This window comes from Micrasema longulum, unplaced genomic scaffold, assembly GCF_059751315.1.
Source record: "Micrasema longulum isolate JH-2025_06_02 unplaced genomic scaffold, ASM5975131v1 h1tg000584l, whole genome shotgun sequence".
Classification (NCBI taxonomy): Eukaryota; Metazoa; Arthropoda; class Insecta; order Trichoptera; family Brachycentridae; genus Micrasema; species Micrasema longulum.
In genome coordinates, this window is record NW_028277780.1 from 65498 (window position 1) to 78089 (window position 12592).

General features: G+C 33.9%; 1 protein-coding gene across 1 annotated transcript in view; it reads right to left on the minus strand.

Annotated features, from left to right (window-relative positions):
- Positions 1 to 248: 248 nt before the first annotated feature.
- LOC148280389 (zwei Ig domain protein zig-8-like) overlaps positions 249 to 12592 on the minus strand; it is a 138025-nt gene continuing 125681 nt past the window's right edge. Inside the window, exons 7-8 of the mRNA XM_088228471.1 lie at positions 4917 to 5103; positions 249 to 833 (exon numbers count right to left, since the gene is read on the minus strand). Of these exons, the coding sequence (XP_088084597.1) occupies positions 733 to 833; positions 4917 to 5103 (288 nt within the window). The 3' untranslated portion in view covers positions 249 to 732. The remainder of the gene's footprint in view (positions 834 to 4916; positions 5104 to 12592) is intronic.

Sequence of the window (12592 nt, forward strand, 5' to 3'; positions counted from 1 at the left end):
AATCGAGCAATTCAATCGATAGTTTGTACTTGAATAACAATATTTTATAATATGTAATTACATAACCATAATTTTGAAAAACACAATATCCTCAATTGATGGCTTTTATTTAAATAAACGCGTTAAACTAGCGATAACAATTAATTTCATGGGTGGTTGTGCTACTTTTCTGTGGATTTTTAACAAAAACAAAGAACATATCATATACAAATAAAATTAACATATCATATACAAATAAAATAATGAAATTTCGTAAAAACATCCAGTTTATTTAGAAGTAGAAAGTAATTTGAATATTTATGTACACATTTATAATTTAAAGCACCTAAATAATAACACCAACGACCAGTGTCGTATCTATGACATAAAGCTACGAAAAAATGAACCAAAGAAATGTGTATTACTTCCTGTATTTTTCCTGTGTATACCTTCATGTATTTTTCAGAAAAAAATTCATTCGTGTTTTTGTCATCTCTATATTTTAAATTGTTTATAGCAATATTCGATGAATAAAGGGTGCGTCTCGTGATAAAAAAACGTGTCTGTTTATTAAATTCATGTAAGGATCTTCAACTGTACATTAAAAAAGAAGTATTGTTCGCTTGATCAGTGATTTTTTTTACATAAATATCTTAGTCATTTAACATTTATATATATTTAATTCGTAGTCAAAGATAAGACCTATAAAGATATGAAATTCTATGCACTTTGCCTAATAGTAGACATGCGGTACTAGCAGCCCAAAATGGCCACTATGACGCTCAATAGTATGACAACGACAGGGTACTCAGTCCTAAGATGCCCGCCTTGCTGCATAGCCGCAGGGTGCTCTCCTGAAATAAAAAAATATTTTTCATGTATTCTTTTTCAATTCGTTTCATTGTTTTTTTATTATTATTAGAAGAATAATCTTCGTTTACTGAGATACCTCATGCAGTAAGAAAACAATTTTCAAACATTTATTTTTACAAACGTGCCTTATCACAATACATCAACGAACTAACATAATATATTTTTATTATGTTACCACACTTTTGATTTTATTTATTTATTTATAATTTAAAAAACAATGATGGTTAGATATTTAAATAATAAGGTCAAGTTGTGTTATTTTTCCTCACCATGTGCTTTGTAATGTTGTTGTTGTCAATAAATATATTTGTGTGTCAGCATTTATGGTTACTGGCATACATCTGTTTTTTTTTTATTAAAGGAATAACCCACTAACCCTCTATATTGAGGCTTGTCAGCAGGTAGGATAGAGGGGATAAAGAAGGAGGTAACGAAAAATACACTACAACACTCAGACCAATTGAGAAAAAAATATTTCTTGGATTTTTTTCTTGCAACTGGCGGGAATCGAACCCGCGACGCCAGTTTCACTGTTGGCCGTCTAACCAACTGCGCCACAGCAGATGTCTTTGGGCATATATTTTAAGTTATTATTATTTATTCACCATTTAACAAAATATAATCTTATCTACATCAAAACGAATCACTCAAAATCAGCGCGTTTCTAAAATAGTAAAGAAAAATAAATAAGAACAAAAATGATCATTGTGTACATTATATGTTATTCTTATTTATATATTATGTAGGTGCATATAATATGTATTTGTGTGTTCGTTTTGAATCAACGTTCGCGTATTGTCAAACCTTATTTTATTGTTGTCATTATTTCGTATTTACTGCATTTTGTGATTACCTACTGTATTGTATAGGACTCGTCGCACATTATTCATTCGATGTGTATCAGTTAAATTTGAAAAATAAAATGTTTTTTTTTTTTTTTTCAGAATACGGTTTTGAAATTTAACATACTTAAATAAATAAAAAAAACATTTTATAACATTTCGTCATTTGAATTTTAACAAAAAGGTTTCTAACTTTTTACTAAGCTCTTTATTGTACCATTTTCAATACAATTTACAAGTTTTAAGCAAATATATTATTTTCATACTTCGGCACCCATACACACGCACCCTCTCCTCATTCATTCCCACACGCACATGTATCCTCTCCCTCATTCATTCACGCATACACACATTCACATACACATGAATACAAACGTCACACAAATACAATTACTAAACTTATTTTCTTATATATTATGTGTCATTATATTAACAGTGGATTTTTTTTATTGGCTTTAGTATTGTTAAGATTTTTCTAATTATTTTGTTTATGTAATAGCTGTGAAAATCCCAAATAAAATAAAATAAATAAAAATAAAATGCAAGTAGGTACAGTAAATGCATTAGCGATATAAACTTATTTATTGATTATATAAACGGAATTTCTGCATCACAACAGGCCATTGCTATGCAAAACAAATTTTCAAATAAAATAAAAGATATATAAAATAAACAAATACAGAAATGCTAATGGTGAAAAATATAGATGAATAAAATAAAAAATACAAATTGCTAAATGTCCCAATAAATTATCCTACTTTTAAAAGGGGCATTCTTTTAATTCTGATATTGAACAACAAATGTTTTTGTTTTAAGAAAAAATCTACACAATACTGTGAAAAGAGGAGGTATTGAAATTGGGGAGGAAAGAATAAAAACCCATTCAACATTCTAGAATTTCTAAAATTTAAATTTTTACTTCATGTTGTGTGTGCCATATTGGATGCATCTCAAAAACCAACCATGCATCGTAATAAATCTTTCTCGTTTCAACCGTTTTTGCATTAATATATTTAGTTCTAAGGTTGCGTGCTCTTAGCTTCTTTTTGTTAAAAGCTCATTTATGCAGCGTTTCAACTTTGTGAAGCACTTTTTGTCCCTTTGGCGAAACAAGCATGCTCGTTATTTATCTTGCTTTACAACTGCAGAATGTGTTCTCCACTTAAAAAGTCTAGTCTCAATATTTATCATGGTACAATAATTATTAAGGTAACGGAGCACGGAGTTTCGGGCTAAATAAATACAGGTTTTGCTAGCGCAACGTGCACACGTTTGCATTAAATGTTAGAAACTTCCAGATCTCTCTGATACGAATGAGCAGAAATTTGTTTTCGGAACTTTAATTTGTTTTACTGGTAATTTCGGGTTAATAATTCCAAACTGACTTTTGCGATTTTCTCCATTGTCCCCATTTCGTTCTACTTGTTTAAAAAATTCAATAAAACATTCAATGGGTGATCAGAAACGGTTGGGATAGATTCTTTTCAACGTTTCGACTACCGTTACAGTAGCCATCTTCAGGGTAAACTATGTGTTGTGCGGAAAAAAAGTATTCATTCAATAGTAGTTTGTACTGTGTCGCAGTCAACTGTGGATGTCTGTTTGTCTTATTTACTTTAAGTCTCAACGCAGCAACCGATCGACGTAATTTTTTGCATAAAAATAGCCAGAGAGTGTGACGAGTTTCTTTTTTTTCCGAAAGAAGCTTGGAAATTTTTTTAGTGAAAAAACGAATAAATGTCAAAACTAAAACACGATGCTGCGCCGCCATACACAATCGTATTTTATTTTTCAAAGTGATAGTTGGAGGACTGACAATTGATACAAGCTACTTTTTATCTCAAAAAAGATATCATTTTATTGGAAAAATTCAAATTATTAAACAACAAAACTGATTAATTAACTAGTTTCTCCCTAATATCACGCGAACAAAGCCACAGGTAAAAGCTAGAGTCATTTTAACCATGTAAAGTGCCAGAAAATATATTGATTTTAAACAAAGACGACGCGGTGTGATTACATTTAATTTTAATTACACTTTGATACACACAAAGACCATTAATATTGATAACAGTCACCGTAAAAATCTTCTCTCTTATTGTTTAATTTTATCATTTATTGTTCGTTAATAATAGTTTCTAGATATGTACAGTACGCTTGAATGTTTAATAACCTTTTGTTTATGCGTTAGTCAGGGAACTTTTTTAAAGAAAATAATATTGTGTGCCTACTAGCACAAACGCAATTTGTATTATAACTTGGTTCACTGACAAGCATTTACACATCAATATAAGATATTTAACTTTTGAACGCCCATTGCATTGATACCAACACCTTTTATCATCAACATAATTTATCTATCTGCACTGCGTGGTAAATAGGGCAGTGCATTGGTAATTCAAATGGAGCGTTTCTGGATAATTCATTTTAAATGTCTTCGACAAAGACAGCATCGATTGTTTTACCTACCACGATGCAGAACCAACCTGCCAATGGTTGTGCCGGTTGGTAAAGCAATCTTGCTACTTAAGTAGCAAGTTTGTATTAAAGAGTAGATTTTAAGTAGAAATATGTCGACATCCGAGGCGATGCAATTAATCGCATCGCCTTGGATGTGGACATATTTCACGACAGTGGGCCCTCCCTTAGAAAATCACTTTCTAACTTTTAATTTTTCTTTTTACAGTTTGTTATATTATTTTAATAACATAACTATCTACTGTAATTTGTGATCTCTTATTGTATTTAGAATGAATTGGGTCTTTTTTCTGTAATGTTCTAAATATCTGAATAAAAAAAGGAAAATGAAATAAATGAAAATGAAAAATAAGACGATCGGTTTAACGCTCAAGTTTCACGTTCAGGAATAGTGAAATATTAGTATTTAACTATGTTAAATGAAATACTTCATATTCAACACGCCAGGAATCGAACCCGGGATCTCAAGCGTATTAGACGAGTGCGCCAATCACTACACGACAAAGCGGACTTATCTCCGCCTGATTTTCTTTGTTGGGATTTTACCCGAAAGTCCGGGGTGCTGGTTCTATTTCTCACCTAGAGCTGTATTTTTAATCCGCCCCGACACCCGACACACATTAACTTGATCATATAGATATTTGACAAAAACTAGGGAAAAAAAAATACGACTACCTACTTAAAATAATGTGTTGTTTGGTGATAAAAAAAGAAGAGAAGAGTCAAAAATAAAATGATGTGTACCGTAAGCGGAGGATTTACCGTTGAGCACGTGTACCACTACCGTGCGTGGGTTGGCGTTGGATGGGCTGCAGGTGTACTTGCCCGAGTCGGGGGCGCGCGCTCGCTGGATCAGTAGGTACGAGGTGGTGATGTCACCCTTCTCCGTGATGACGCTCACTCCTCCGCGGGGTGAGTCGTAGTTGATCTCCTGAGGGATAAAATACCAAAAACATTAAACACCATATCCAGTAGATACACATTAAGGGTGTGGAGGATTAGAAAGCGCAGTCGCTATTTTTAAATTATTGCCAGTGCAACACTGAAATGCTCCTCGGTAAGCAACACCCACTTTGTCGTGATTCCAGACAACCTTTATTTTCTTTCAGACCACACGGTCCTTCTTCCAGTGTGGGCTAAAAGATCGATGCGTAAAAATTGTTATCATCGGAGATGTTGAAGTCAGTGTTGTCAGTCGGCAGCGATCACTGGGTTGCGTTCTGATCCTCCACAGGAGGATCAGCAAGTACGAGATGTTGATGTCATATTTTTTCCGTAATCACGCTCACTAATCCGTAAAGTGAGTCGTAGATGATACAAAATACCATCAAAACGATGTCTAAAAGATATATTTTATGATTGGATTAGCAGGTAAGAGATGGTCAAACTAGTTATATCTATGGTCACCATCATATCTCACCATTTTATTAATTCTACTTTTTATTCATAATAATCGAAATTCTATATTAAACTCAAAAGTACATACCGCACTGCATTGGAAATAATACTGTGCATTGAATTGTTGGCATAGGCACCACCTACTGATGAACGAGGCGTGCTACATATCTTCTATCGATTTTTAAAGATTTTAAGGATTTTTATCTCAGAATAACCGTTGACATAAAAAATATTCGCTAAGGTTTCTGATAATATTTTATGCATCAAGATATTACACAGTAAAACTCAAATTATCTGGATTATTGAATGCAAGATTTTTTTACTTTTGAAATAATTTAGCGAATTGGAATCCAGCAAAGTTAATTGCGTAACTAAATTGAAATTTAAAATTTATTTTTAATTCCTAATAACGTTCTGGATATTTGGCAGTTCGCATGACTGGAATTCGAATAAACGGAGCTCCAACGTATTCTTCTTCCACATAGACATGGATGAAACATAAAAAATAAAATCATTAGTATTGTTCCTGTAAATTGTCTTGATTTATGCAAAAAATGATTATGAATAAAGTCAAAAGTTAACTAATTTGAATTTCTATTTTAGTTGTTATGCCATAAAGTATTTGAGAATTCCATGAACATTGTTAAATAACAATTTAGTAATAAGAAAAGTGGTATGCGGTAAAGGTATTTTTTTTAACCTTTTACTTTAAACTCTGGTATAAATTTATTAATTTGTTGCTATATTTATAAAATCAATATCGTTTGATACTTTTACAAAATATTCCCTGAATAGAGGTAGAGAAATGAAAAATCTGGAAATAACAACAGTAGCTGATATGCTGATAATGATAAATGATTAGCCGTTCAATCGTTATGACCTCACTTGTCGGTTATAACCGACACGATACAAGTTTCTCGTTGTGATTGTTAATCGTTTTAGCGATTCCGCTGTAACACCACCTAAGATTAGTCCATAATTATGCAGGATTAGGTTTCTGAGGGTTGGAGCTCCTACCCCAGTAAGATATCGACAGAAGACAAGAAGTTGTTGTTTAATGGGTATTTGGCAAATAAATAATGAATTGAATTATGTTTGTCCTGGGACTAGCTAGACTGACTGAGCGTTACGCCCTGTGGTCTCTTTATAGACCGCGTACTTTTGTTCTTCGTGTCTCCTTGGAACGTTATCGTTTTCGGTAGAGCAGGTATAAAGGTTATAAAAACGTTAAAAAGATGTTGTTTTTAGTTAAGTATTGTAATCAGTATTGGCTTCTTTTAAAAGAAAAAAAATTTCCATAAAAAAAGGTTTCCACTAAAATATTTCAATTAATTATATATTTTTTAAGTATTACCGAATGCATAATTTTACGTAGAAATAAATTGAAATGTCACAAAAATGTATGTGATTTAAAATGCGCATTTCTTTTCAAAATTAAAATTTGGCATTGGTAACTTTCATGTTCAATTGATTATTTTTAAATTATTTCGACAAGTTTTAGTTCAATACTTAGTCTTTATTGAGATCCCTGATACCTTAGTTCAGTCTAAATTTGAAATGGCGTAATCTGCCGGTCTAAAAGTATTTATATTTTAGTTACGTAACACTTTTGAGTATATTTTTTGACAGAAATACCTTTAAAAATATTGTTATTATCTAATTTATGTTTCTTTATTCTTTCATTATTGCGCTATTAAAAATAAACATTCGTTTTAAAATGGCAAAGTCCTATAATTTCCTAATTTTGCGTTTGTTTTACCAGACTACAGCCTTAATTTATCCCCTTAATTATATTATGTATAAAAATTGCTACATTATATTTTATTTATTGCTTTACTGTGAGCAAGCCAATTTTTGTGTGCATTATTTCTACATAAAATTACATATTTCTTTTGAGTACAATGCTCATCACTTTATTTTAAAGAATTTGTCTATTTTTAATTTCCCCTTTATTGTCTGAAAAAAAATGAAAGAACAGTAATCTATGTGTGGACATATGATTCTTTCATAGTTTTGAACCCTAATCTTTAAATTTATGACATATCTAAATCGTCTCAGAAATGTTTTTTTTTGTTAAATATTGGAAATGCATGTATAAATTGTATATGTATATATAAATGAAACTCGACTTGCGTTTCTTAATTTTTTTTATTAGATCATAGGATCATCTAGGAGTTACAACAAACTCATTTTGGGACAGAATAAGATTTACATAAAGGCATGGTCATAATAATAATATTGTTACAAGTAATAATATGTACGTAAAACTGAAGATTAGATAGCAAGCAAGTATTATAATACCAAAAAATTGAACAATTCAAAATAAAAAAATAATATTACATATTTACATATTGTAAGAAAGAAATATCCGAGAAAAAAGAAGAACTTGAAACTAAATTTCACCTTTTACATACCTCCTCAAGTAGTATTTTTTTTAATGAATCAAGTAATTTTTTGGCGTTCTATAGGTTTCTGGTAGCATGTTGGACTGACTACAAGCAAGGTACAGCAGAGACCTCAGACCATACCTTGTTGTGCGTGATCTAAGTACATGAATATTTTGACTCGTATTATACTGGTGGACGTCACGATTGAAGGTATTGCCAATATTAGTAAGAGATTCTTTATTTACACCTTGAAGCACCGTTTTTGCAATCTCATAATTTGGTATGACCAAAAATGGGAGAGTGTCAGTAAGTTCGTAAATGTCTTTGGCATGCGTTTCCATTGGTATACCGTATATGTTTCTTATAGCCTTATTTTGTATTAACTGTTTTTCTGATACACACTTTATTATGGCAAATTCTCAGATGCACGACAAGTACACCAAATGAGAGTGTATCATTGAAAATACATGGCACGGCGTAGTGATATCGGAAGAAAACTTATGCATTATACTAGTGATTGAAGAGATATTAGATTTAACAAAATCAAAATGGTGAATCCATGAGAGCTGTGAATCTATGTAGATTACAAAATATTTTGTCACGATAATCATTTCCAAGGGCGATATTGAGATAGATATCTCGTTTTTTACCAAATGTAATGTAGCTAGATTTTCAATGTTTAGACTGAGCTTTTTGATACGAAGTCAACTGGCAAGAGGATGAACATCGAGTTGCATTTCATTTTCAAGATCTTATATGTTACGATTGTGATAGTAAATTATTTTGTCGTCTGCATACAGTTAATACCCCAATGTGTAATATCATTAATATAGATAAAGAATAGCAGTGGCCCGAGAACGGAACACTGTGGTACACCACATGTAATCTGCCTGAAGTCACTTGATTGTCCTCCAATCTGAACTAGGCAACTCTGATCACTTAGGTAATTTCGAAACAACTAAAAAAAAGTTCCAACGATATTTAAATGATCTAATTTTTCTAATAGTATATTATGGTTGATTGTATCGAAAACTTTCTTGAGATCTATAAATATACCAGCAGTATATTCACCCTGGTCTATATGTTGTTGAAGTGTTGCAACAGACCAAAAACTGCACATTTTGTATCAAATAATTTTCGATACCCATATTGCTTTGATAAGAGAAGATTAGTGGATAAAATATATTTCATTAGTCTGTCTTTAATGACTTGTTCGAAAATCTTAGAGAATACAGAAAGGACCGAAATCGGTCGATAATTAGAGACGTTTTTACGGCAGTCACTTTTATATACGTTGACTTTTATATGCGTTGACTTTGACGTTTGCCGTTTGACCACGTGACCATGATAAACTAATCCACTTCCACTGTGGTCGGTCAAGTTGCTTAACGACTTTTTTATTGACGTGATAAACTGTGATTTATTCATTTACTGTTAATTATCGTTTGTTATTATAAACCCACGCATAACAACTATTAGGAAAAAATCCTCTTTATGATCATTGTCATTGCTCATACAAACACGGGAAAATTGCACTTATGAATATTACGTTTAGTACTGCGAATCTCACAAAAGAACGGCATTTAATGTTGCGAGCATAACGCTCGCTATCCTCTCCGCTGTGCCGGGTAAATGAACCGTGAATGTGATACACGCCTTTATATACCCTTATGGGAAGAATCCCCCTATCCCACTAGTGTATACAATATGCTGTGTATTTTGTCTTAATGGCGCCTAGTGTCTAATGGTTATAATATCACTTAACACCATGGTCAATGTTAAATGTTTTTTAATGTGTGAGCATATCGCACCAAAGGTAACATAAATAAAGAAAAATGTTTTGAGTTATGTATGACATGTAATAGACTTTATAATGTAGTATGGGGTTAAAACTGTCAGTAGGATCGCAATGAGTCACATCTTGCTGGAGAGTGTGATTCTATAACATGCTGCTAACACCCAGTTGCATTCCACCGGCCACACTACGGGCATGTCCAACTTGTTAGCAACTACGTCGCGAACCCTGGGCAATGAGATCACACTTGTAGCTGTGATCAGCAGATATTGAGAAGATGATATGTGAGTTTCTGGCGCCTTTATTTAGTTATTTAGATCTAAATTTGTTGCAACATAGAGGGAAAACGTTTTTGAGAAGAGAATATGGAAAGACTTCCATATTCTCTTCCACCTAGACAGGTGTTGCCAAGTTTAAGGTGTTGCGAGTGGATGAATTGGTTCAGCCGGATGAATCTTACCCACATAATAAAGGTTTTAGCTCTCTCTTTTTCGTTGAAGAGTTGAGGAAATGTGGATGTTAAAACATTGGAAAAATAGTGAATTTACACAGCTTGCAAAGTAGTCACTTCAACCAGCCAATGACAGGCCAAAACCCCTGTAAATGTCTAGACCTACATATACCCTTCTAAAAAGTGTTTTCCCTCCCTGTTGCATAGAATTGAAATATTTATTAATCGTTTGAATTAACAATTCAAGATAATTTTTGATAAATTATAGTAATTATTAAATATATACTGCAGTATTGTTACATTGAGTTCATTGTTTAACATTGGGAATGTCAAAATCTTTAATGTCGTTTTTCTCAATTTACCGCATTTTAAATTGTTGCACTCTAGACGGGGGTGTGTTTTTTGAACATTATATTTGATATCGTTAAATGGAGTTAGCTAACGACTTGACATTAAATGTTTGTGAAAAATATTTTTGTACAATTTATAATCCATGCTATAGAATAAAGTTCAAAGGGTAGTCAGAGCTGGAAGCAGGCAAGACGCATGAGCAAACAAGAAAATAAATCTAGCACACCCAATTAGTATTTGAAGCACTAGCTTTATAATTTTCCACGTAACATAATTTTATCACGTATCTTTGTGTAAAATTACTAAAACAAATTTATAATGCCACGCCGGTTGGTATTAGAACAAGACTGTTCCTTTGTCGAGGCTTAAAATAAATTTCTTCTCCTTGTGAGTGTAGGCTTTATGGCCTGTTCTTCTGGAGGTCTTGTCGCCAGCCTTCTGCGAGGTCAATCATAGCTGTCGATTCTCATATCTTTGATGGTCTGCATATGTGATAAAATTTGAGCCTTCTAGACTTTTTTGACATTGCATTGCATGGCCTTCCCCAAAATAGACGACTCCCGATAACTCTTTACAATAAACTTATAGGTACTAAATACTTTAACTCTTATAAAAAAACAATAAGTTACCTTAAATAAGCTTATGTTTTAAAAACCACACTTACTAGAAAAATAAATATAAATATTTGGGACGTTATATTGCACTGCTATCTGGTTCCTGGTTTATAAATTAAATATTAATAGAACCGTGTGTGTTCAAAAAAATTCCTGAAAAACCTACAATACAAATTTAATTTGCATTTTCCAAACTATATAGCTTCATAAAAATTTCATCACCTTGATTCATTAGCACACAGAAGATATATTTTCGATCAGATCCTGCTTTACAAAATTGTAAATAATAAATTTGATTCTCCAGAACTGATTTATCTACTTGCTTACCGTGTAGTCCCTCCAAACCAACTAGGCTCGCTGATATTTTCCATATTCGTAATATTAAAACTAATCATCGGAAACATTCTACGATCCCTCGTATACGTGAAGCATTTAACAACAATTTTTGGAACCTTTCCTAATTTATATAAATTTTTATATATATTTTTTAGTTGTTGTTGCCGACGTAAAAGTACATGCACCAACTTGGCGGCCCTTCCTGGGGTTTTAATGTAGCATAGGAGGCTTCAGTATGTGTAAGCGATCTACCACCTCCTCAATAAAGACTAGTATTTGTCACTTTCGGGGGTGGTGATCGCCATACTGAAGCCCACATATAGATTAGAATTCATGAAAATATTTGTATGCCCATAATGTGTTTTTATGTTGTTCTGTATAAGTGTTGATCGCCGCGCGGTCGGCGGGGAACTGCGGCCGGTAGCGGGAGGGTGGGGACCTTATACGTGGCGCGAGAGAGACCGATAGAGCCGGCAAATGTGCTCGCTATCTCTCTCGCCGCGTGATTGGTCAACCTAGCACCGCCCGCTATTGGCCTAGCCCACCGCCGCACGGCAAAATGTTGTATATATAGCCCCGCCGGGGAAAAATAAAGTCAGTCATCTCACCACACTACTAAGGCTTTCTACTCTCCACTTCACCTCCCTACCTCGCTTCAAACCGGACCTCATCGCCACCTGGATTCGAACACCGCTACCCCCCTGGACTTGGAACTCGGATACTCTTTGGATTGGATTTTGGACCCCGGATAATTTGGACCCTTGGATACTTCCCCGGAACACACCCCGCCGTTCCCACCGACGGAGAGATACCGGCCTTACAACCCGGTTGCCTGACTCAGGATTGCGGCCGCCAGCGCTACTCGCTAGCGACCCCGCAAGGGATCTCTAGGCGACGATACCTCCCCCGGAGCTTATCGTTCGTCGGCCGAGGCCCGCCTACGCCCGGCCACTCTGCGTTTGACACCAGCACCTATAGAAATACAGTTCTTGTGACGGGCGCGATTGCTACGGACGAAGCAGTGATCCGCCGCGTCTGTTACAAGTTGGTCCTTCGAGAAGAACCGGATATTCATCGCAGAACGCCTA